The 27,246-nt window shown below is 43.6% G+C and overlaps 1 protein-coding gene across 1 annotated transcript in view; it reads right to left on the minus strand.

The window, feature by feature from the left end:
- dnah11 (dynein axonemal heavy chain 11) overlaps positions 1-27,246 on the minus strand; it is a 195,066-nt gene that overhangs the window by 1,197 nt on the left and 166,623 nt on the right. The window contains exons 74-81 of the mRNA XM_062958230.1: positions 26,576-26,803; positions 24,970-25,161; positions 7,981-8,100; positions 4,164-4,406; positions 3,179-3,361; positions 2,979-3,094; positions 1,611-1,723; positions 761-901 (exon numbers count right to left, since the gene is read on the minus strand). Of these exons, the coding sequence (XP_062814300.1) occupies positions 761-901; positions 1,611-1,723; positions 2,979-3,094; positions 3,179-3,361; positions 4,164-4,406; positions 7,981-8,100; positions 24,970-25,161; positions 26,576-26,803 (1,336 nt within the window). The remainder of the gene's footprint in view (positions 1-760; positions 902-1,610; positions 1,724-2,978; positions 3,095-3,178; positions 3,362-4,163; positions 4,407-7,980; positions 8,101-24,969; positions 25,162-26,575; positions 26,804-27,246) is intronic.

Here is a 27,246-nt window from a genome sequence, read left to right on the forward strand (position 1 = left end):
TATGATGTGATGGTCTTGCAGCTTCATTTTTAGCTTATCTCTTTCTTGGGGTAGGGAATTAGACCTATCTTATGGGACTATGGGGGAAATTCTGTTTAGCTATATGATGCCTTACATAGTGGCAGTGAAGATACCAACATCATAACATGATGGTATATAGGACACTTGAATCTGAATAGTCCCAACAAGAATCAATGTGTTGAGTTATCACTTGATTTAGCACTTGAGTCAATAGGTTCACCAGCATGGTGTAGTGATTTAAGTTTGAGTTATGTTCCTGATGGCTACAGTTCAATGCCCTGCTCGGTCAGGGAATCACACATCTCAGCCCCAGAAAACCCCATGATAGGGTTGCTTTCGTGTCACCATAAATTGGAAACAACTTGACAGAACACCAGAAATAAACTATCAATCTGTTTCAGGCCTTACTATTTTCTTTAGTGAAAAAGGTCATTGACCAAACTGCTTACAGTTGCAGTTATTTAGTCCTTTTATGTAATGTTTGAAGCACAGCAGGAGCAAAACAATACAACTTAACCCCTTTACTATCTGCCCATTACTCTATAATAAGGCTGTCGATGGCAGTCCCAAAACTCACAACATTTGTAGTTGGTCCAATAAAGGCTAAGCTTGCATTTTATTACACCTGTGGTGTAGATCTTGTTTCTATGGGTTAACCTCTGAATGGGCATTTCGGTACTGAATCAATACTAAATTTTCCATCAGAGCAAATGGTGCTGTATAACTTTAATAAACTTACCTTCCATAAAAAGACCACATATATATGCTCCTTCCCTTGGAGGGTGACCATAATCCTCTCTACTTTTTTTTGTAACATCTGTAGTCAGGCACATCTTATCCAGAGACCAGTTGTTCTTCCTTGCCATGCTTTGCATAATGGCTTTCAAGTAGAAAAGAGTTGTATGAACAAATTAACTCATGTTCAATTAGATATTTTTATATTTTGGCAAGAATTTCAAATAATGTAAAGCAGTACAAGCAACCCAATTCACTTCCTACTACAAAGAATACTTCCTTAAAATCGCATAATGTGTTTCTTGAGTAATAGATTCATGTATCTTCAAAATATAATGGCTGCAATGTGTTCTGAAGTGGTGCACAATCTCAGATATGCAGCTTGGCAGCTCACTAGATATCCTTAAATGTTACTGTAAACTCCTAATTTACTACTGGATTGTATAAATAAATCATAGTGCTATTAATGGGATGTAATTTCATGTAGATAGGAGTATTTTAAAAATTAAATTGTACTTCTGTGTCAGCCCTGAAAAAACAGCACAGCATTTTCAATGCTCCTGAAGGTACACCCATGTCTTTATAGCTTGCTCCCTTTTATTGTTTAAAGAGCTGTTGATTCAGTATGCCATTCATTGGCTTTGACTTCCAGCACCCTGGTTAGTTTTTAAATGGAAGTCCTGTCATTTGCTCCATTGACAATACACTGGCACTTTGTGGAATTTCTAATGCAACTGGCTCTTAAGAAATATGACTACAAAGGCAGCCCTCAGTAAGCCATTATGTAAAAACTAGCCCAACTGTGTGGTCTAATTTTCTTGACCTTTATATATGATGAACCCAATGCATCATACCAGTCAAAAAAGACTGAGGATTAAAGAAGCCAGAAAGCCACACCACTGCAGGAAGTACAAGATCTTGCGTCCAAGTATCAAGTTCTCGGCATCGAATGAGAAGGTCATTAAACCTGAAGAAAAAGCAGCAGAGCAATCAAAACTGGCATAGGAAGCGGATCATTATTAAAATAAGCTGCATTGTGTGATTTAGTATCCACAGCCTTTAGTTGGTAGTAAAGAGACTATTGGTGCCCAATGAATTAATGAACTATGACATTGCTACCTTACAATTTTATTTGTTGACAAAATTTAAATTACCCCCTCCATCCTTGTAGATAAGATGGTAATGTATAAAAGTATCATCAAAATAATTATACAGTAGATCAGCATTGTAGCTTTAAATGTATCTTCAAAGAAGCTTGAAAACTATCCATCTCTTAAATCCCGAGACTAGTCTTCCAAAAGATCAATGGCATTATATCATACAAAATGATATAAATAAAGTCGCATGGTGGAAGCTTGAAAGAAATTAAATGTCACAGTTCAGGGCTTCTTAAACTTTACCACTCACATCGCCTTTTGGCCCCTAAATTTTTTATGTGATAGCAGGTGTGTATGTATATGTATGTATAGGTGTGTGTGTGTGTGTGTGTGTGTGTGTGTGTGTGTGTGTATATATATACATACATACATATATATACACACACACACACACACACACACGTATGCATGTATGCATATTTAACACATGTATAAAATCAAACATTTACTCATAACAAATCAGTAATTGCAAGGTTTGCTAAACAGGCTAATTTTCTTTTTTATGAAGTACAGTGGAAGCATCTGCAGAGTCCGCTGTAAACATTAAACAGCAGTCATGAAAATGTCTAAAACAGCCACTTGATAATATTCAGAAAACTTACTATTACCAATTTTTTCAGAACCAAAACTAAGAAGATCCCCATTTGGGACCCACAATTTCAGAAGCAATGCCATAGTTAATGCTGTGTGTTTGTAAATATACAATAGTACTGTAATGTCTGGTTTACATCCAGATAGATTTAATTCTAGAGTACAACCATCGAAATCCATTACATACTCAGCCAGCTGCTACCCACCTTGGTAATTCCTGCTCTCCCCAATCCACTAAATGGACAAGGTGGTGAATATTTACTTTCGTGACACCCCCCACCCCAAGTTACATATGCTGCAGTAATCAGAGACCATACCAGCCCATGTCATAAACAAGATCCTGGCAATAAGTTCATGAGGAACATATAGTTTGCCTCCTTCCTATGCAGGATGCTTCAGCTATGGGTCTCCAACCCTGTTTTATGCAAGCTAGTTGGCCTGCTACAACTTTTTAAGGATAAGAAATTTATTTACCATTGAGCAAGGCTATACGTGGAAGGATAAGCCAGATTCGTCCATGCATCTGGGACCAGGTCATAAAACAATGATGATTGCAAGGCTTCCATGGTGGGAGAAAATGTAAGCTCACCCTAGATGTTTGAGAAAAGGGAATATTTAAGTGCACACATTCCCTTTGTACACTCACTGTTTCAGAATAAAAATATTTCTCTTACTTTCAGACCAAGATCTAATTGCTTAAGTGACCTCCGTATCTCTCGGATTAGAATGTTCATTCTTTCACATTCTTGAAAACAAACAAGAACATAAGGACTTCGAACAGCAGACTTTTGCATTATTTCAGCCATATTAAATTCTTCTGGAAGCTTCTCCAAAATTTCATCCAGGACATTTTTCACCTTAATGTAAGAATATCAAGCAAAATTACCAAACGTTGTGTAGTTTTCTCTTTAAAAGTACAGTTCAGTCCTCCACATACTCCGGTATATTGGACTAATAGATTATGACCTGTTAGGATCATAACCTATAGGGGATTATGACCTGTTAGGATTACTATTTTTTGGGTAGCAGAGTTTCAGAGGTGTTACTTTAGTTTATTGGGTAATGGACGATAACTGGGCGCATAAATATATTGTTTCTATTCAATGCTCTCAGCAGAAAAAGATTCAAGTAGACTTCCTTAAACTAACAAGTTTGTTTTACTCACAACTTCATGTATTTAAATATACAGGTCCATTTCTTATCAGGTTAAACTTTAAAATGTTTCAGTTTGTATCTTTACATTATAATCTTTAAGAGTCTTTTTAAAACTATATTGGTTTGTACAGCTCTCTTTTATAACAGTCTACTTCCAAAGAAACTTAAACCTCAACTGACTTCTAACTTCTGGCTTCTGCACTCTAACAGACTCAAGCCTCAATTGTCTTCTAACTCCCAACACTGGCTTCTGCACTCGAACAGACTCAAGCCTCAACTGTCTTGTTATCCTTTTAAAACTGAACATTCTAAACAGTCACTGAACCAGTCACATGATCTGCAGTGCCTCCTGCTGCTTTAAGTACATAGATCTAAGAAAACTGCAAACCAAAGATGACATACACTTCAGGAAATAAACTGACACATTATAAAACAGACAAAATATTAAATAGAGGAGGCTTGGGAAGGTTGCTATCTCCAACAGGTTACTGACTGTAACCTCACCTTTTCTTCTGCTGACTGTCCTGCTACCTCTCCAGCAAGGAGGTTTCTAGGCTGCATTTCCAAAAGGGTTTTAAAAAGATTATCAGACAGAACTGTCAAGAAGTCTATCTCGGCATTTGGATGCAGACCATATAGTACAGGGCTTTCAACTGGCAGCATTTCATCAATGTATTTGTGGTATCCAATATAATCCAAATTTGGAGGAGCCAGAAAGCCTGGAGCTAAAGCAAAGTCTCCTTCAAGCTGTAGTTTGGAAAAATAGAAAAAAAACCCCGAGAAAATAAAGTTCAACATTTAAAGTATTCAAGCAAAACTTATACAGAGATTTGAAAAACCATCCATTACAACCTCAAGGTTTGTCTTAGTAGTTTAATTGCTCTAGTAATTATATATATATATGTGGCAGGGGTGGGGCAAAACTATTTTGAAATGCTCAATTTTAAACACTGTTTTCTAACTTACTGGGAAGCTGCTTTTTTGTGACATAATCACTTTAATTAAACACGTGTTTGCCCCTGGTGGCTCAGCAGGTTAAACCACTGAGCTGCTGAACTTGTTGACCAAAAGGTTGGCGGTTTGAATCCAGGGAGCTCCTGTTGTTAGCCCCAGGTTCTACCAAGCTAGCAGTTTGAAAACATGCAAATGTGAGTAAAACAATAGGTATTACTCTGGAGGGAAGGGAACGGTGCTCCATGCAGTCATGCTGGCCACATGACCTTGGCGGTGTCTATGGACAACGCCAGCTCTTTGGCTTAGAAATGGAGATGAGCACCAACCCCCAGAGTCGGGCACGACTAGACGTAATGCCAGGGGGAAACCTTTACCTTTACCTTGCCTTAAAATGTCGCTAATTGTAGCATATTTATTTTTAAAAATGCTCTGTCTTTTTGTCCATAATGGCAGCATACTGTCATTAAAATAAGGCTTTTTCTTCCGCCAAATACTTGCCTAATACCCATATTCATAAATTCAGGGCCACACACTACATGATTTTTTATTTATTTATAGAGATATTCATATCCCATCCTTTATTGTGGGATCTCAGGATGTTCTACACAGATATGTTTAATTGATTACTTTCATCGCTAAACACAACCTTAGCCTAATAACCACTGCCCTTACAACGAAGACAAGATCCCATCTGGGCATAAAATGAGACACTGGAGTTGTATCTGTTGACCTTTGTTTGTGTTTACTTGTCCATCAGTTGATATTTTTTTGTTTCAATTGGTGTGCTGTAGGAAGAGATCACTGCCCAACTGAAGGAGAATGCACAGTTTTGCTTCCAAATCCTCATCTAGACCTGGACTCTAGGTTGGTTAACAAAGGGCACCTAATTCCAGACCTTTCTTTCAGGGTTTTGCACCTATATTTGACACATATTTGAATGAAAGTTCAAGCTCGTGAAGGTTAATGGACTGCTTAGCAGAGAAACGGCAATTCTTATCCAGGGACTAGATGTGGAGGAGGGACCAATGGAATCAGCTTCCCGCACTGCCCCCTGACCTCAGCTGTCATTTAGAGAAATCAGCTTCCGTGGAGGTCAGAAGTACAGTAGTGTTTATGCTTCCCATCTCCATGGTAACTCACTCCAATTGACTCCCAATCCTGCTAAACTGAAGGCAGCTTTGTGACATAACGAACATCTACTCATTAAGGAGTGAATAGATGCAAGCAAACTCACGACACTTCAAAGCGCAGTGCATGCTTCCAGCAGCGGCATGAACAAGAGAAGATGGAGTGGCCTTAGAGATATCCATGTTCCGCACCAAAGATGATCTTCTTATGCTATACTTACAATATTCTCTATCCCCTTTAAATAAATGGTTAATTTAGTATTGCATTCTAGTCAACGCTGGTATTCTTAATCATTTTGTGGGTTAAAGGAAACATTATTCTGGTTTAGGTTAAAAATGCATGCTGCAATTCAAAAGGAAACTGAATGAGAAAGACCATCCACACTGCTGAATTATAGTGGTTTGACACTGCTATAACTGCTATAGCTCTTTGCTGCAGTTTGTTGTGGCACCATAGCTCTCTTAGAATAAATAATAATAATAATAATAATAATAATAATAATAATAATAATAATACCTGCTTTGACTGAAGTCAAAAATCAGAAACTCCTCAAAGCACAGCAGACAAAAAATCAGTACAAGAAAACCGCACTACAAACTAGAGGTAAAGACAAAACATTACATGGAAAGTTCCTTGACAAAATTGAAGGAAAAGCTGATAAGAAGAAGACGTGGCTCTGGCTCACAAATGGGACACTGAAGAAGGAGACAGAAGGCCTGATCCTTGCAGCCCAGGAGCAAGCCATCAGAACAAATGCAATTAAGGTCAAGATCGAAAAATCAGCTGATGACCCAAAATTCAGACTCTGCAAGGAAACCGACAAAACCATTGATCATATCCTCAGCTGCTGTAAGAAAATCGCACAGACAGTCTACAAACAGAGTCACAACTATGTGGCCCAAATGATCCATTGGAACTTATGCCTCAAGTACCACCTGCCAGCAGTAAAGAACTGGTGGGATCACAAACCTGCAAAAGTATTGGAAAATGAGCATGCAAAGATACTGTGGGGCTTCCGAACCCAGACTGACAAAGTTCTGGAACACAACACACCAGACATCACAGTTGTGGAAAAGAAAAAGGTTTGGATCATTGATGTCGCCATCCCAGGTGACAGTTGCATTGACAGGAAAAACTCAGCCGCTATCAGGACCTCAAGATTGAACTTCAAAGACTCTGGCAGAAACCAGTGCAGGTGGTCCCGGTGGTGATCGGCGCATTGGGTGCCGTGCCAAAAGATCTCAGCTGGCATTTGGAAACAATAGACATTGACAAAATCACGATCTGCCAACTGCAAAAGGCCACCCTGCTGGGATCTGCGCGTATCATCCGAAAATACATCACAGTCCTAGACACTTGGGAAGTGTTTGACTTGTGTTTTTGTGATATGAAATCCAGCATATCTATCTTGTTTGCTGTGTCATAATAAAATAACAACAACAACAACAACAACAACAATTTATAACCTGCCCTCTCTCCCCGAAGGGACTCAGGGTGGTAAAGAAGGGTGAGCAGCCAGCTGCAGCCAGCTGCAACAAATCACTCTGACCAAGAGGTCATGAGTTGAGGCCAGCTCAGAGCCTATGTTTGTCTTGTCTTTGTTCTATGTTGAAGGCATTGAATGTTTACCTTATATGTGTAATGTGATCCGCCCTGAGTCCCCTTCGGGGTGAGAAGGGCGGAATATAAATACTGTAAACAAACAAACAAACAAACAAACAAATAAATATCTCACAAAACTACAAATCCCAGAATTTGGTACCATTGAACCATGGCAATGTGGTATCAAACTATTATAATTCTGAGGTTTGGATATAGCCAGATATTCTTTATTTTTATTTCTGAATGCACTTGAGAGTGTCTTGCATATTTTTAGAGAGTAGCTTCAGTATTGTAATGCAAGTCACAAAGTGATGGATGCCTACTCAGAAGTAGGATGCACTGAGTTAACCAAGGCTTATTGCAAGGACAAGCCTTATTATATTGTGGTTAACACAAATAGATATGAGCCACTGTCAAAATGAATGGACTTTCTAGTAAACAAAATTGTACAATGTAATTTCAGATACGGGAAAACTAGTTCAAGCTTTTCTGTTGAAAAAGCCCGAGACGAGTGCTAGCAAACTACTTGAAATCTCTTCATAGATAAAGTTACACAAATGTATGCACCAAAGGAAAAACAATATCACATACTTCCTATTTATGTTTTTCCCTCCCCATGTCTACAAACAAAATTTACCAGAGATGGGTTCATAAATTCTTCTAAGTACGTGTAGCACAGTCTGCGGTCCCAATCATCAGTGATGTGTCCTCCATACATAATCTCACCAAAAAGATAACGCAAATCTTCCCATGGAACCTACGAAAAATAATGGAATCCATAATTTAAAGTCACCCAATGGCCATTGGCATGAAAATACATTGACCAATATCGCCACAAACAAAAAAAATCAACAAACAGTCCCAACGTATCATGGCATTCTGTCTGTATTTGTGTGCTTTATAAACATTGTTGTAGGAACACTGATCAAACCAGATGCAGGAATGTGATGCTCATTTTGAACTGTAATTTGCTATTGGCAGGTGTGTAGGTTGTGGTTGTGTACGTATACTACACATAGAGACAGTGAATACTATGTCTAATACACAAGTGCACAATGGCTACGAAATGCAGAAAGTATCAGAATATATATTAGATTCTGTTTGCTTAGGCCTGAATTATGATGATTATTCCTCGTTCTATGGGTTAAAATAGCAAGCTAAGAAAAAAATTAACTTATTATGGCTGCTTTGAATCATAATTTAGTTCATAAGAGTTATCTTACTAACAAATAAAAATATTAAGTAGTCCTGAGATAATTGAAATTCTTAATTGTTGTGGTATAATACACCAAAAGTCTTTGTTAAAAAGAAGAACAATACAAAGGGACAAAGTATTATTTTGATCTGAGATGCACAGAGGACTTTCAGTGAAAATGGAATATATACTCTGTCATCAGGCAAACTAATTTCAGAGGTGTACTAGCTGTAGGTCTCATTCTAAGTTATCTTTATCAATGCCAAGTTGTTGTGATGACTCATGGGCCTTGTAGTCCTGCTCATGACATGGTGATACCTGATGAAGAAGAAAACTTGGGTTTTTTAACCTTCCCAGTCAGAACTGGAATCTTCCCAGCCAGATTCTTCCCAGCCAGATCTGGGAACCTTGCACCTGCAAGAGAGTTGTGTTCCAGAAGTATGTCAACATCTCCTGTGAGCCTACATCTCCTGTGTTTTCTCGCCATGAGTTTTGTAAACAACAGAGAGGTTTGGAAGCGGCCTCGCGCAGGAGTGCTAGAATAGCTGCTAAGAATTTAGCCAATTAAGCCTGCTTTCCATGAGAATCTTTAAGGAGTCAAACATCTGGTCTCAGAGATTAGCTTTCGTTTCTGGTTCCCAGAGAACTGCTCTCGGCGGGAAAGTTAGACTCTATATAGGTGTTTTACCCGCGAAGTAACTTCGCGGAGTCAATTCGTCAGCCTCCGGAGCGAGTTGTGTCTGGACAGCGCGCTCCGTTTCAAGCCTCGTTCCTGTTCAAGCCTTGTCCTTGTTCTCAAGCCTTCGCTCCTGCTTCCCAGCCTTGTTTACCTTCGGATCTTGCCTCGCCTTCCAGGACTAAACCTTGCCTTGTTTCACGGATTTTACCAAGTAATTCCACGGGCCTTGTTCTTGTTCCACGTTACCTTGTGTCACGATTCAAGCCTTGTTTTCAAGTATCAAGTTAATTCCTAGCCTTGCTCAAGTTCATGGACTAAAGGACCTTGTCATCTCCCCTCACTTTGCCTGGCAAAGTGAGTGTTTCGGTTATTGGATTACAACTTTGGACCTTAATATTTCATATTGGACATTGTTTTCTTGGACTAATTTTGACCTTTCCTGAAAGGTCTACTCCTGGACTATTTCATACACGTGCTTTTATTAACTTTATATATTCCTTCAATAAAGATATTAGATAGATTCTGGCCTCTGTGTATGGTTATTGGTGCCTTGCAGCCTGGGTCCTGACAGTTTGACTCCGCCACCATAAGCACCAATTAACCAAGGCCAGAATGTCTACCGGAGCCGTGCCGGGTGGACAGCCACTTAGCTACACCATCAGCAAGGACGAAGTGGACCGCATCCGTGACAGACTCAACGCGCAGGATGGAGAAATAAAAGGGTTGAGGGAGCGCGGAATCCGCCTCCCGGCCATGGCGTTGCCAACCAAGTTTTCTGGAGAAGCCTCCAAGGTCCAAGTATTCCGCCGCCAGTGCCAGGCTTACCTAGAGGCCCGTGCCGCCGAGTTTCCCCAAGAAGACATCAAGGTGGCGTGGGTTTACAGTCTTCTAGACGGGCCAGCGGCCAACTGGGCGACGGCACTGTTCGACCAAGCCTCTCCACACCTAAGATCAGCGCAACACTTCTTGGACCACCTTAAGGAGACCTGGGGAATCGAGGACAATTTGGAGGCAGCCGGCCACAAACTCCGCCGCCTCTTTCAGGGAGACAGACCCATGTCTCAGTACATAGCCGAGTTCCGAGTGCTGGCCCACAACACCGGCTGGAACGATGTAGCCCTCAGAGGACAATTTCGGGAGGGTCTCAACATTGAAATGCTGGAGGAAATCTCCAAGGTGGATCCTCCCCACACTCTTGAAGCACTCATTGATCAATGTTTACGGGCTGAAGTCATGATTGCCAACAGGAAACAGTGGGTACGAGGCCAGAGCGGTAGAGCTGGGGCAAAACCTCCCGCTCCCGCCAGCGTTCAGCCGCGTCCAGTGTGGAGACCCCCACCACCATCCCCATACCCCAGAGGGAGCGAGGAGGTGCCGATGCAGTTGGGCAATGTGCGTCCCAGATTAGATGCCGCCGAGAAGGCCCGCCGCCAACGCCTAAACCTCTGTTGGTATTGCGGGAATGGGGGCCACTTCGCCAGGGAGTGCCCAGCCAAAGGGAAGCCCGCCGCCCGTCTTGCGGCGGCGTCCTCCACGGAGACGAAGGCGTCTGAGGCGATTGGCACACAGCCGGCGGGGGAAGCCAACGACCGGGCGTAGAGAGGCTCGCCAACCCGGTCAAAAAACCCATTCAAGAGCCACCAACCGGGGTCCTGTTCCTTCTAGTGGTCACCTTATGGTCAGCAAAAAAGGGACCCGTCATGATCCACGCCATGATAGACTCAGGAGCCACCAACAATTTCATTGATAGAGAGTATGCCGACTCTCTGGGATTACAATATCACGACTTCAAGAATGCCCGTGTGGTGCAAGCCATCGATGGCCGCCCTCTCAAGACGGGCCCCGTAAGCCAGTGGTCAGAACCCACCAGGATGTGGATAAGGGAACATATGGAAGAGATTTCCTTCTTTGTTACTGAGGTTCCCCATTTCCCTGTGATTTTGGGGATTCCATGGCTGACACTTCACGACCCAAACATCTCCTGGTCCAACAGAGAACTGCAGTTTGTTTCAAAGTACTGCCAAAACCATTGCCTCGTAGCCAAGGTCTGCCATGCCACAGACACCGAGCCCATTATCACCTTGCCAAAGAAGTACTCCGAGTATTGGGATGTATTCAATGAAAAAGAAGCCGAAAAATTACCCCCACATAGACCTTATGACTGTGCCATTGACTTGGTGGAGGGGGCCCCGATCCCGCGAGGGCATCTCTACTCCCTGACTGAACCGGAGCAAGAAGCTCTCAGGGAATTCATAGAGACAAACCTTCGCAAGGGATTCATCAGACCCTCTCAATCCCCAGCCGCCTCCCCAGTGATGTTTGTGAAGAAGAAGTCAGGGGACTTACGCTTGGTGGTGGACTACAGAGCATTGAACAATATCACTAAGCGGAACAGCTATCCCCTGCCCTTAATCTCGGATCTACTAGACCGACTTCGAGGAGCCAAGGTCTACACCAAGCTGGACCTACGGGGGGCTTATAACCTAGTTCGCATCAGAGAAGGGGACGAGTGGAAGACCGCCTTCCAGACTAAATTCGGATTATTCGAGTCCCGAGTTATGAATTATGGTTTATGCGGAGCTCCCGCAACGTTCCAGCATTTTGTCAATGACATTTTTCAGGACTATCTAGATCGGTTCTTGATCATCTACCTGGACGATTTTTTGGTGTTTTCTAGATCACAATCAGAACATGAGAACCACGTTAAAATGGTGTTACAACGATTGCGGGATCATGGGCTTTATGCCAAGCTGGAAAAATGCGCTTTTGATCTACAAGAGGTAGATTTCCTGGGGTACCGCATCTCGCCTCTAGGGCTCTCCATGGACCCGGCAAAAGTTTCAGCAGTATTGGAATGGCGAGCGCCAACCAACAAGAAAGAGGTACAGCGATTCTTGGGGTTCGCGAACTATTACCGCAAGTTCATTCCAGATTTTGCCCGCTGGTCTGACCCAATCACCAGCTGCATCCGTGGGAAACAGCCCTTCCGCTGGACTGATCAAGCAGAGAAAGGGTTCCAGCAACTAAAGAAATTATCACGTCCCAGCCAATCCTTCAGCATCCAGATCCTGAAACCCTTTTTGTTGTGCAAGCGGACGCCTCTGATGTGGCAATTGGAGCTGTACTCCTACAACCGGTGGGGGATCACCTTCATCCTTGTGCCTTTTATTCTCGTCAACTAACCGCACCAGAGAGAAACTATACCATTTGGGAAAAAGAACTATTAGCCATAAAGGCAGCTTTTGAAACTTGGAGACATTGGCTAGAAGGGGCCAAATTTCCCATTGAAGTCCATACTGATCATCGGAATCTAGAACATCTAAGAACTGCCCGCAAGCTAAATCAGAGGCAACAACGTTGGGCTTTATTCTTTGAACGTTTTAACTTCCAGATTCATTATGTAACCCCAGCCCAAACCAAGCAAGCAGACGCCCTGTCACGTAAACCGGAATACGCTGCAGGACGCAAAGAGACTTTTGAATCCCAACTACTACAACCCGAGAACTTTGCCACGCTCACAGTGGGGAACACCAAATCCACTCTCATTGATTCAACTCCCTCTACTCCAGGGCCCCTCTGTGCTCAAGAAATCAGGGCTAGTCAGCAAGCAGATGCCTGGGCGCAGGACCAACTTCGCCAAGGATTGCATTTTCCCTTTTCGCTTAAGGATGGACTGCTTTGCTATAGAAATCATGTTTATATCCCCCCAGGACCGGGCAGGGAAAAAACACTTCGTCTGTGTCATGACTGCAAGCCAGCAGGGCATTTCGGACTATTTAAAACCATGCATTTGATCCTAAGAGATTTCTGGTGGCCCAAGATCCGCAAGGATGTGGAAAAATATGTCAACACCTGCCCAGTATGCCAGCGCTCCAAGACAAGAAGGGAGAAGCCCTCAGGGCTTTTACACCCCCTTCCTACCCCATCTCGCCCATGGGAAATAATTTCTGCGGATTTTATCACTGACTTACCACCTTCCTGTGAATTTACCACGATCCTAGTGGTGGTGGACCTTTTCACCAAGTTAGCCCATTTCATTCCCTGTGAAGGCCTTCCCACGGCCAAAGAGACTGCAGATCTATTCCTCCAACATGTTTTCAGATTACATGGATTGCCCAAGAGTTTGGTCACAGATCGTGGATCCCAATTCACCTCTCGTTTCTGGAAGGCACTACAAAAACTATTGGGCATAGACTCTCGTTTATCTTCAGCTCATCATCCCCAAACAGATGGGCAAACGGAGCGCACCAATGCCACTTTGGAACAGTACCTTCGCTGTTATGTAAACTACCAACAGGACAATTGGGCTTCTCTGTTACCACTGTCGGAGTTTGCCTACAACAATGGAGTCCAGGCTTCTACAAAAGAAACGCCGTTCTTTGCAAACTACGGCTTCCATCCACGTTTCTTTCCCCCTGTCATTGAAACTTCAGAAGTTCCCGCAGCAGAGGATTGGCTACAGGAACTCACAGCGGTGCAACAACTTTTGCTCCAACAACTGGACCAAGCCAAGGAGGACTATAAACGTCACGCGGACAAACATCGCCAGCCGGGGCCCGAAATCAAGGTAGGAGATCGGGTTTTTCTGTCCACTCGCTTTTTGCCCTCCCATCGCCCTTGCCGGAAGTTAGATGCCCGTTTCATTGGCCCCTATCCAGTGGTGGCGCAACTTAACCCCGTGACTTTCAAACTCCAACTTCCACGTTCAATGCGCATTCATCCAGTGTTCCACCGCTCCCTGCTCCTTCCGGCGGATGGTGTGCGCCCTGATGCTGACCGGCCGGCCCCCGTCCCTGTTTTGGTGGATGGGGAGGAAGAATTCGAGGTTCAGGACATTTTGGATTCTCGCTTTCACCGCCGCCGCCTGCAATATCTCATTGACTGGGTGGGTTTTGGCCCTGAGGAACGCTCTTGGGAAGACGCCTCCACAGTCCATGCTCCTGATCTAACCCGTCGCTTTCATCAGACCTATCCCGCCAAGCCACGACCTCGCGCCCCGGGGAGAGAGTCCCAGTTTGGGAGGGGGCTTGAGGAGGGGGATAGTGTGATGACTCATGGGCCTTGTAGTCCTGCTCATGACATGGTGATACCTGATGAAGAAGAAAACTTGGGTTTTTTACCTTCCCAGTCAGAACTGGAATCTTCCCAGCCAGATTCTTCCCAGCCAGATCTGGGAACCTTGCACCTGCAAGAGAGTTGTGTTCCAGAAGTATGTCAAACAAACCCTGAGCCTACATCTCCTGTGTTTTCTCGCCATGAGTTTTGTAAACAACAGAGAGGTTTGGAAGCGGCCTCGCGCAGGAGTGCTAGAATAGCTGCTAAGAATTTAGCCAATTAAGCCTGCTTTCCATGAGAATCTTTAAGGAGTCAAACATCTGGTCTCAGAGATTAGCTTTCGTTTCTGGTTCCCAGAGAACTGCTCTCGGCGGGAAAGTTAGACTCTATATAGGTGTTTTACCCGCGAAGTAACTTCGCGGAGTCAATTCGTCAGCCTCCGGAGCGAGTTGTGTCTGGACAGCGCGCTCCGTTTCAAGCCTCGTTCCTGTTCAAGCCTTGTCCTTGTTCTCAAGCCTTCGCTCCTGCTTCCCAGCCTTGTTTACCTTCGGATCTTGCCTCGCCTTCCAGGACTAAACCTTGCCTTGTTTCACGGATTTTACCAAGTAATTCCACGGGCCTTGTTCTTGTTCCACGTTACCTTGTGTCACGATTCAAGCCTTGTTTTCAAGTATCAAGTTAATTCCTAGCCTTGCTCAAGTTCATGGACTAAAGGACCTTGTCATCTCCCCTCACTTTGCCTGGCAAAGTGAGTGTTTCGGTTATTGGATTACAACTTTGGACCTTAATATTTCATATTGGACATTGTTTTCTTGGACTAATTTTGACCTTTCCTGAAAGGTCTACTCCTGGACTATTTCATACACGTGCTTTTATTAACTTTATATATTCCTTCAATAAAGATATTAGATAGATTCTGGCCTCTGTGTATGGTTATTGGTGCCTTGCAGCCTGGGTCCTGACAGTTTGACTCCGCCACCATAAGCACCAATTAACCAAGGCCAGAATGTCTACCGGAGCCGTGCCGGGTGGACAGCCACTTAGCTACACCATCAGCAAGGACGAAGTGGACCGCATCCGTGACAGACTCAACGCGCAGGATGGAGAAATAAAAGGGTTGAGGGAGCGCGGAATCCGCCTCCCGGCCATGGCGTTGCCAACCAAGTTTTCTGGAGAAGCCTCCAAGGTCCAAGTATTCCGCCGCCAGTGCCAGGCTTACCTAGAGGCCCGTGCCGCCGAGTTTCCCCAAGAAGACATCAAGGTGGCGTGGGTTTACAGTCTTCTAGACGGGCCAGCGGCCAACTGGGCGACGGCACTGTTCGACCAAGCCTCTCCACACCTAAGATCAGCGCAACACTTCTTGGACCACCTTAAGGAGACCTGGGGAATCGAGGACAATTTGGAGGCAGCCGGCCACAAACTCCGCCGCCTCTTTCAGGGAGACAGACCCATGTCTCAGTACATAGCCGAGTTCCGAGTGCTGGCCCACAACACCGGCTGGAACGATGTAGCCCTCAGAGGACAATTTCGGGAGGGTCTCAACATTGAAATGCTGGAGGAAATCTCCAAGGTGGATCCTCCCCACACTCTTGAAGCACTCATTGATCAATGTTTACGGGCTGAAGTCATGATTGCCAACAGGAAACAGTGGGTACGAGGCCAGAGCGGTAGAGCTGGGGCAAAACCTCCCGCTCCCGCCAGCGTTCAGCCGCGTCCAGTGTGGAGACCCCCACCACCATCCCCATACCCCAGAGGGAGCGAGGAGGTGCCGATGCAGTTGGGCAATGTGCGTCCCAGATTAGATGCCGCCGAGAAGGCCCGCCGCCAACGCCTAAACCTCTGTTGGTATTGCGGGAATGGGGGCCACTTCGCCAGGGAGTGCCCAGCCAAAGGGAAGCCCGCCGCCCGTCTTGCGGCGGCGTCCTCCACGGAGACGAAGGCGTCTGAGGCGATTGGCACACAGCCGGCGGGGGAAGCCAACGACCGGGCGTAGAGAGGCTCGCCAACCCGGTCAAAAAACCCATTCAAGAGCCACCAACCGGGGTCCTGTTCCTTCTAGTGGTCACCTTATGGTCAGCAAAAAAGGGACCCGTCATGATCCACGCCATGATAGACTCAGGAGCCACCAACAATTTCATTGATAGAGAGTATGCCGACTCTCTGGGATTACAATATCACGACTTCAAGAATGCCCGTGTGGTGCAAGCCATCGATGGCCGCCCTCTCAAGACGGGCCCCGTAAGCCAGTGGTCAGAACCCACCAGGATGTGGATAAGGGAACATATGGAAGAGATTTCCTTCTTTGTTACTGAGGTTCCCCATTTCCCTGTGATTTTGGGGATTCCATGGCTGACACTTCACGACCCAAACATCTCCTGGTCCAACAGAGAACTGCAGTTTGTTTCAAAGTACTGCCAAAACCATTGCCTCGTAGCCAAGGTCTGCCATGCCACAGACACCGAGCCCATTATCACCTTGCCAAAGAAGTACTCCGAGTATTGGGATGTATTCAATGAAAAAGAAGCCGAAAAATTACCCCCACATAGACCTTATGACTGTGCCATTGACTTGGTGGAGGGGGCCCCGATCCCGCGAGGGCATCTCTACTCCCTGACTGAACCGGAGCAAGAAGCTCTCAGGGAATTCATAGAGACAAACCTTCGCAAGGGATTCATCAGACCCTCTCAATCCCCAGCCGCCTCCCCAGTGATGTTTGTGAAGAAGAAGTCAGGGGACTTACGCTTGGTGGTGGACTACAGAGCATTGAACAATATCACTAAGCGGAACAGCTATCCCCTGCCCTTAATCTCGGATCTACTAGACCGACTTCGAGGAGCCAAGGTCTACACCAAGCTGGACCTACGGGGGGCTTATAACCTAGTTCGCATCAGAGAAGGGGACGAGTGGAAGACCGCCTTCCAGACTAAATTCGGATTATTCGAGTCCCGAGTTATGAATTATGGTTTATGCGGAGCTCCCGCAACGTTCCAGCATTTTGTCAATGACATTTTTCAGGACTATCTAGATCGGTTCTTGATCATCTACCTGGACGATTTTTTGGTGTTTTCTAGATCACAATCAGAACATGAGAACCACGTTAAAATGGTGTTACAACGATTGCGGGATCATGGGCTTTATGCCAAGCTGGAAAAATGCGCTTTTGATCTACAAGAGGTAGATTTCCTGGGGTACCGCATCTCGCCTCTAGGGCTCTCCATGGACCCGGCAAAAGTTTCAGCAGTATTGGAATGGCGAGCGCCAACCAACAAGAAAGAGGTACAGCGATTCTTGGGGTTCGCGAACTATTACCGCAAGTTCATTCCAGATTTTGCCCGCTGGTCTGACCCAATCACCAGCTGCATCCGTGGGAAACAGCCCTTCCGCTGGACTGATCAAGCAGAGAAAGGGTTCCAGCAACTAAAGAAATTATCACGTCCCAGCCAATCCTTCAGCATCCAGATCCTGAAACCCTTTTTGTTGTGCAAGCGGACGCCTCTGATGTGGCAATTGGAGCTGTACTCCTACAACCGGTGGGGGATCACCTTCATCCTTGTGCCTTTTATTCTCGTCAACTAACCGCACCAGAGAGAAACTATACCATTTGGGAAAAAGAACTATTAGCCATAAAGGCAGCTTTTGAAACTTGGAGACATTGGCTAGAAGGGGCCAAATTTCCCATTGAAGTCCATACTGATCATCGGAATCTAGAACATCTAAGAACTGCCCGCAAGCTAAATCAGAGGCAACAACGTTGGGCTTTATTCTTTGAACGTTTTAACTTCCAGATTCATTATGTAACCCCAGCCCAAACCAAGCAAGCAGACGCCCTGTCACGTAAACCGGAATACGCTGCAGGACGCAAAGAGACTTTTGAATCCCAACTACTACAACCCGAGAACTTTGCCACGCTCACAGTGGGGAACACCAAATCCACTCTCATTGATTCAACTCCCTCTACTCCAGGGCCCCTCTGTGCTCAAGAAATCAGGGCTAGTCAGCAAGCAGATGCCTGGGCGCAGGACCAACTTCGCCAAGGATTGCATTTTCCCTTTTCGCTTAAGGATGGACTGCTTTGCTATAGAAATCATGTTTATATCCCCCCAGGACCGGGCAGGGAAAAAACACTTCGTCTGTGTCATGACTGCAAGCCAGCAGGGCATTTCGGACTATTTAAAACCATGCATTTGATCCTAAGAGATTTCTGGTGGCCCAAGATCCGCAAGGATGTGGAAAAATATGTCAACACCTGCCCAGTATGCCAGCGCTCCAAGACAAGAAGGGAGAAGCCCTCAGGGCTTTTACACCCCCTTCCTACCCCATCTCGCCCATGGGAAATAATTTCTGCGGATTTTATCACTGACTTACCACCTTCCTGTGAATTTACCACGATCCTAGTGGTGGTGGACCTTTTCACCAAGTTAGCCCATTTCATTCCCTGTGAAGGCCTTCCCACGGCCAAAGAGACTGCAGATCTATTCCTCCAACATGTTTTCAGATTACATGGATTGCCCAAGAGTTTGGTCACAGATCGTGGATCCCAATTCACCTCTCGTTTCTGGAAGGCACTACAAAAACTATTGGGCATAGACTCTCGTTTATCTTCAGCTCATCATCCCCAAACAGATGGGCAAACGGAGCGCACCAATGCCACTTTGGAACAGTACCTTCGCTGTTATGTAAACTACCAACAGGACAATTGGGCTTCTCTGTTACCACTGTCGGAGTTTGCCTACAACAATGGAGTCCAGGCTTCTACAAAAGAAACGCCGTTCTTTGCAAACTACGGCTTCCATCCACGTTTCTTTCCCCCTGTCATTGAAACTTCAGAAGTTCCCGCAGCAGAGGATTGGCTACAGGAACTCACAGCGGTGCAACAACTTTTGCTCCAACAACTGGACCAAGCCAAGGAGGACTATAAACGTCACGCGGACAAACATCGCCAGCCGGGGCCCGAAATCAAGGTAGGAGATCGGGTTTTTCTGTCCACTCGCTTTTTGCCCTCCCATCGCCCTTGCCGGAAGTTAGATGCCCGTTTCATTGGCCCCTATCCAGTGGTGGCGCAACTTAACCCCGTGACTTTCAAACTCCAACTTCCACGTTCAATGCGCATTCATCCAGTGTTCCACCGCTCCCTGCTCCTTCCGGCGGATGGTGTGCGCCCTGATGCTGACCGGCCGGCCCCCGTCCCTGTTTTGGTGGATGGGGAGGAAGAATTCGAGGTTCAGGACATTTTGGATTCTCGCTTTCACCGCCGCCGCCTGCAATATCTCATTGACTGGGTGGGTTTTGGCCCTGAGGAACGCTCTTGGGAAGACGCCTCCACAGTCCATGCTCCTGATCTAACCCGTCGCTTTCATCAGACCTATCCCGCCAAGCCACGACCTCGCGCCCCGGGGAGAGAGTCCCAGTTTGGGAGGGGGCTTGAGGAGGGGGATAGTGTGATGACTCATGGGCCTTGTAGTCCTGCTCATGACATGGTGATACCTGATGAAGAAGAAAACTTGGGTTTTTTACCTTCCCAGTCAGAACTGGAATCTTCCCAGCCAGATTCTTCCCAGCCAGATCTGGGAACCTTGCACCTGCAAGAGAGTTGTGTTCCAGAAGTATGTCAAACAAACCCTGAGCCTACATCTCCTGTGTTTTCTCGCCATGAGTTTTGTAAACAACAGAGAGGTTTGGAAGCGGCCTCGCGCAGGAGTGCTAGAATAGCTGCTAAGAATTTAGCCAATTAAGCCTGCTTTCCATGAGAATCTTTAAGGAGTCAAACATCTGGTCTCAGAGATTAGCTTTCGTTTCTGGTTCCCAGAGAACTGCTCTCGGCGGGAAAGTTAGACTCTATATAGGTGTTTTACCCGCGAAGTAACTTCGCGGAGTCAATTCGTCAGCCTCCGGAGCGAGTTGTGTCTGGACAGCGCGCTCCGTTTCAAGCCTCGTTCCTGTTCAAGCCTTGTCCTTGTTCTCAAGCCTTCGCTCCTGCTTCCCAGCCTTGTTTACCTTCGGATCTTGCCTCGCCTTCCAGGACTAAACCTTGCCTTGTTTCACGGATTTTACCAAGTAATTCCACGGGCCTTGTTCTTGTTCCACGTTACCTTGTGTCACGATTCAAGCCTTGTTTTCAAGTATCAAGTTAATTCCTAGCCTTGCTCAAGTTCATGGACTAAAGGACCTTGTCATCTCCCCTCACTTTGCCTGGCAAAGTGAGTGTTTCGGTTATTGGATTACAACTTTGGACCTTAATATTTCATATTGGACATTGTTTTCTTGGACTAATTTTGACCTTTCCTGAAAGGTCTACTCCTGGACTATTTCATACACTTGCTTTTATTAACTTTATATATTCCTTCAATAAAGATATTAGATAGATTCTGGCCTCTGTGTATGGTTATTGGTGCCTTGCAGCCTGGGTCCTGACAGTTGTGGAACTATCTTATGATTAGGGTGCTGGAAGAGTTTTGCTTTAGAGTTTTTTGATGTCAAAATCATGGTTCAATAAATAGTGAGCAAGTTTTCTTCCCAAGACACGGCTTACAAAATATAATAGTTTTCATGATGAAGCTTTTCCAGGAATGAACCTCTATGCCCCCGGGGACTGTTTTTGGCTTCCAACAGTTCAAATCTAAGCTTAATTATAGGTTTTTCATATTACACAATGAGACAGAACAGACCAAGTAAAATAACTGTTGCTACTGCAAAGCAGATAAAGTATCTACAGTGCTTTCAGTGTGGTTTTGCATGTTTACGTCAATTCCAGCAAATGAATATTTAAACACACTTTTTCTTATTAACTATATTGAACTGGGGACTAATGACATTACCACACTAAGACAAATAATTTTGAATTCAGAATAGAGCTATTTTTCTACCTGCGTGTAAAGTTGTTATTGCTGTGTGTCTTCAAGTTTCTTCCATCTTATAATGGCACCAAGGCAATGCTCTCATGGGTTTTCCTTGACATGATTTGTTCAGAAAGTATATGCCTTTGCCTTTCTCTGAGGCCGAGAGAGTGTGTGTGATTTGTTCAAAGTCTCTATGGAACCCCATCTACACTGCCATATAAGATCCAGATCATTTCTCTTGAACTGCATTATATGGCTGTGCAAATCCAGCCTCGGTTTCCATGGCATAGCAGGCATTTCAACTCATTGTTCTAGTCCATTTCTCAAATCGCTGCCCCATGTTGGTTCTTCAAGTAAATATTGTATATGAAATTTATTATTATAAATAATAATTATTATATAATTATTATAGATGAAACTTCAAGGCTAATATAGAAATTCACCTTGCCTTGGTTTGTAATACTCTGCTTCAAAGACAATTCAAAGCCAAGTACTGTGTGCAGGATAATAAGGCCTTTGCAAAGTGTACAACTGTACAATCCACATGCAGCACTAAAAGACTGTACAATCCTCCATACATGATCAGAAATCATGACGTGATACAGTTGAAAGATCAACACACAGAGACTTTTCAGTACTCATTTTTGAAGTTTTTGTCACAGGCATAAAGAATGAAATTTATATTTGGCTTTGACCTTTCCTGTGAATTTGTAAATGTTCTCAGTACACAAACCATATCACTGAATTACTATAAAGCTGTATTAAATAAGTAACTATAAATTTTAATACACCAATATTTGTACTTAAATGCACCTCAAGTGCATATGTTTTATTTACTCAAAAATCCATGTCTATGGGAGACTGACCCATTCCACCATTCTGACAGAGACCACTGATTCATGAACTCCGGCCATTCATTGTTGCTACTTAGTGTGTTGAAATAACTCCGATGTGAATGGATTTGCGAGGGCTAATTGCTGCCCCTTCAATTTTATTTCACTCAGTACAATGTATTGCTGCTCTTTAGCACTCCCTTGTAAACAGATTGTATTTCATTCTGTTTCAGCCTCTCCCTAGTTACTCAGAAAGTTGGTAGCAAGCTAAAATACTGAAATAAACAAACATTCATACAAAGTGGGAACATACCGCAGTATTTTGCAGAGAATATACAGTAATATGAATATATAAACCTACAACTAGCACTTTATATCAGATCACAGAGTTGGAAGCAACAACAAGGGTCATCTAGCCCAACCAGTGCCATGCAGGAACACACAATCAAAGCACCCTCCACAGATGGTCATCCAGTGAATAGGTTCCTAGATCAGACCAATGTTACCTAATACAGGCCCCTTCTACATCTACACTGCCATATAAAATTCATATTATGCTTCGAACTGGATTAAATGGCAGTGTAGACTCCACAAAGCAGATAATGTGGATTATCTGATTTAATAATCTGGATTATATGGCAGTGTTGATCCAGCCTAGAGAAAATCAATGGGGTTTTTCCACATAGCCCTGTTAACATAAACAACAACAGGCTAACTCCCTATAGAAATAACCTATCTGCTAAAACGGATTTCTGTGCACAAAAACATGGATGCAATGAATGGAGTGTATAATAGGCAGAATTGTCTTTCCCAGTAACACAATATTTCTTGAATTATTGAATCATCCAGAAAAAGTACTTTATCTGACCATTATGGACTTTGGTTGCCTTGACTGTATGTTCCTGCATGGCAGGGCTTTGGACTGGATGGCCCGTGTGGTCAGTTCCAACTCTATAATTTTATCTATAACTGTTACGTTGTAAATATTCCTTATAAGAGCAATGTTTTTGGTGAAGACAGCTTATTTCCAAGACACATAGAAATTGCTCAAGTAAAGCAAATATTCCAGAGAGTTTAACAGGTTATTAATTTCAGCCATATATACACAACCTATTAAATAATACCAGTTCCAGAGTTTTGTATCCACCAAATGGAAACCAGTCTCAAAGTAGTCTAGAATTACTCATCTAGTTTTTAACTTGAACTCAAGAGGGACATTTCCTGAGAAAGTCACAGCAAGGTGGCCTCCTTAATACATAATAATGACACACAAAAGAAATGCTCCATTATTTATACATGTGACGAGCTGCAAATTGCTTCCATCATCAGAATTAATTGTAGTGATTATTAATGCCATGTTATGAACTGTCAGGTCTGCTGTATGTAATTACAGTTGTGCCAATGCTTCATTACCTTCCTAATGAATTTGGCATACATGCACATGTAAACCAGTGTTTTTAGTAACATAATGAAGGACGTTTTTATTTATTTATTAATTTATTTTAGTGAAGCCACTATTGTGGAACCAGTTCAACCCTGTGTTGTGAAGTTTAAGTATCTTCTGTGAGAAACCTTTGATCTGCCTGATTTGTATATACAATAGCAGATGTATTTATTTATTTATTTCAATTATTTATACCCCGCCCTTCTCACCCGAGGGGACTCAGGGCGGCTTACAAGTGGCAATTGATGCCGTTACACTGATATACAATAAACTAAAATGATTAAAACAGTTAAAACAATCATAAAATAGTCATAAAATAGTCATAAAATACAATATACAAAGTTTAAAACAATGCAAAGTGCTTATGCCATTCATCCAGCAGACGTTATACAAGAGCAGTAATTCAGACCGAGTCGAAGCCAACACATGCTTATTCTTCAAATGCCTGCGTACATAGCTAAGTCTTCAGTTTTTTTCTGAACCCCAAAAGCGATGGGGCCTGCCGAATGTCACTGGGGAGGGAGTTCCACAGCCGGGGAGCCACCACCGAGAAGGCCCTGTCTCTCGTCCCCACCAGCCGCGCCTGTGAGGCAGGTGGGACCGAGAGCAGGGCCCCACCAGAAGATCTTAAGGTTCTTGTGGGCTCATAGAAGAAGATACGTTCGGACAGGTAAATTGGACCAGAACCGTTTAGGGCTTTGTAGGCCAAGACCAGCACTTTGAATTGGGTATGATCCACAAAGGCATCCAATAGAAAATGTATTCGCTCTGTTGTTGTTTATTTTTAAAAGCAAGGAACACATACAAGCAAATATCATTTGGCAGGTGGCAAAAAATCACCACATCCCTTATTTCTTGTGTGGCCAATTCCCTCCATAGAAACCACAGTGGGCTGGACACACAATCAGTTGCCATGTGTTGTTGAAGGCTTTCATGGGCAGAATCACTGTGTTGCTGTGAGTTTTCCAGGCTATATGGCCATGTTCCAGACGTTTCGCCCACATCTATGGCAGGCAGGAAGCAGCCAAGCTTTGAAGCTGCAAGGCTATTCAATGCTAATCAAGGTGATCAATTGCAACATTCACACTTGCCTCCAACAGACAAGAGTTCTTTCCCCCACCCTGGACCTTCCACAGATATATAAACCCCACTTGCCTAGTTTCCAACAGACCTCACAACTTCTGAAGATGCCTGTGGGTGAAATGTCAGGAGAGATTGCTTTTGGAACATGGCCATAAAGCCCAGAAAACTCACAGCAACCCAATTCAGTTGCCATTAAAATATTTTTATGGAGGTACAAAAATGCACACTTCTAGTTGCCCCCACCCTGCAAATCCAAAATCCCAACATTTCCATTTTAAAGGGGAGCTCACATCTAGTTCTCTATTTTAGGAAAAGAAATAATTTTTAATGAATTTTGGTTGCAAGTGGGGAGAAAGATAAGCGGTAGAGTAGCACATGCAATCCATGGGTTATGTGTTGCCTAACTATGCTGAGCTCTGGTGTGGACTGGTCCATGAGGTCATGAAGAGTCGAAAACGACTGAACAAGTGAGAGGATGACGAACTATACTGTAGTTCTTACCTTAGAGTTTGCCTCTAAATAGTTGTAAAGAATATTGACGCAGATGGTGAGATCCCTCACATTAAAAGGGTATCTTCGATTCCATCCTTGAGGTCCAAACTTCAGTCTGCCACAAACGCAAGTATGAAAGTAGCAGAGAGAAAAGAAGATACTTTTGAACTCCTGCTCCCTGGTCGACAATTCAAGTGTATCCTGTTCAACAAAGAAATATAGGAAAAACACATATTATTGTAAAGCTCCAACACCAACAGCCTTAAATCGCTGATTTACATATGATAATTATTTGTATCTGATGGCATGTAAAACTACAACATGTAGAAGCCATTCACATATTCAGTTTAAATGAAAATGTATGGACGTGTTTCCATAATGAATATCCTATGTATAAGAGTATATGACTTTTTACTCAAAATTTTACTTATAAACTTTGTATTCTTTGTGATATTTGGATAGTAGTAAAGGTAAAGGTTTTCCCCTGACATTAAATCTAGTCTAGTCGGAGGTTGGTGCTCATCTCCATTTCTAAGCCCAATGGCCAGGGTTGTCCATAGACGCCTCCAAGGTCATGTGGCCGGCATGACTGCATGGAGTGGCACTACCTTCCCGCCGGAGCGGTACCTATTGATCTACTCACATTTGCATGTTTTCAAACGGCTAGATTGGCAGAAGCTGGGACTAACAGTGGGAGCTCACCCCACTCCCCGGATTCGAACCGGCTGCAAGTTTAGCAGCTCAATGGCTTAACCTGCTGTGCCACCTTTTTGATAGCAGAGCCATGCAAAACTACTCTAGAACTACATGTCTTGAATTAAATTAGGGAGGGTAACATGATATAAAAACTACACTTTTTACACTGCATCTCTTCATCTTTCCACATCCTATGTGCACTGTTTAGGAACATGCATATTGTACATTAGGTCTTCACAACATATCACATATTAAGCTAAAACACCTGACTAGCTTATCTGTGGCTTGATAAAATTCTTATTTACCACAGTCAAGTTTATAATATGAATATGGAAAGCAAACACCTAACACACCACAATAGGTGGCTGATGTTCTGACTTAGACATGAAGTATTATAATCTGTTCAGGACTGATATACATTATCTTATATAAATTGCACCTTTATACATACATACATGACATCAGTCATGAAATGGGTGTCCACTGTACATATTTTATTTTATCACATCTGTTTTTATTTACTGTTGTTGGTTGCTTTTCTTTAATTGTATTTTTATTATCACTGCTCTTACCTATCTTTGCTCCTATATGAAAAGAGAAAAATACAGTGAACCAATGGATTAATTCACATTATTCTATAGCTGGTCTAGGTACCTGACCTTTATAATTCTCAGCTGTGTTGTAAAGGCAACTGTATTTCTCTAGCTAAAACAGCTGTGGTTGAGAAAATATTTTACTTCCTTTTGAAAGAGAATGCCAGGTTACAATGATAGAAAGGTGTTATATGCAGCTAGAAAATCATGGTGGGAGTGAAATCCAAACAATAGCAACAAAACTAGAAAGAATATACCAGTCCTAATTAAAAAGGAATAGAAACTAGACATTGATTTTTTTTAAAAATTAGAACTCAATGTATCACCTGGTCAAAATTGTAGAGAGCAGCATGAAGATTTGCCAGCATTCCAGTAGGAGGTTCATTAATAATTTTAATAGAGTTCTCCAATATTCCTTGAGGTATTATGTGTTCTTCAGGACTTGGAGCTGGTTCAGCACTAATAAAGACACGGTAGTCAGAGTGACTTCCTTTGCTGTATTTTTCCAACAGTTTCTCCAAGGTTCCCAGCCACTTGACTACAAGATGAATATTCTGTTTGAGAGAATGCAAAACGTTCATTATTAGAGCAAGTTTATTATTTTAGAAGCGTAACATCTAATTACACCATCAACTCCTCACATGGCTAGGCAGTTACATACCAGGCAAAAATGGCAATATTCCCAAGTATCACTCAGAGAGGGGTTAAAGGGTCTGTATTTTAATATTGGTTACGTTAGCAAGGGCTTCATTATCTCCAGGTGCTATTAGATATAGCCATCAAGTATGTAAATCACGCCTTCTCTATTCACCCACACAAATGCATCTACTAGCTGTCTCCAAGACTTACAGAACATTCAATACAACTTAAGAGAGCTGTGAAAATTAAGGACAACGCATCAGGGGCTAAAACACTTATTTGTGGCAAAGTATCACCATCCTGAAATCCAGCAGTTATATCGACATGGACATTGACAAAGGAGAGCATCAAATGATTC

The sequence above is a fragment of the Anolis carolinensis genome, chromosome 6 (genome assembly GCF_035594765.1).
Source record: "Anolis carolinensis isolate JA03-04 chromosome 6, rAnoCar3.1.pri, whole genome shotgun sequence".
In the NCBI taxonomy this organism is placed as follows: Eukaryota; Metazoa; Chordata; class Lepidosauria; order Squamata; family Dactyloidae; genus Anolis; species Anolis carolinensis.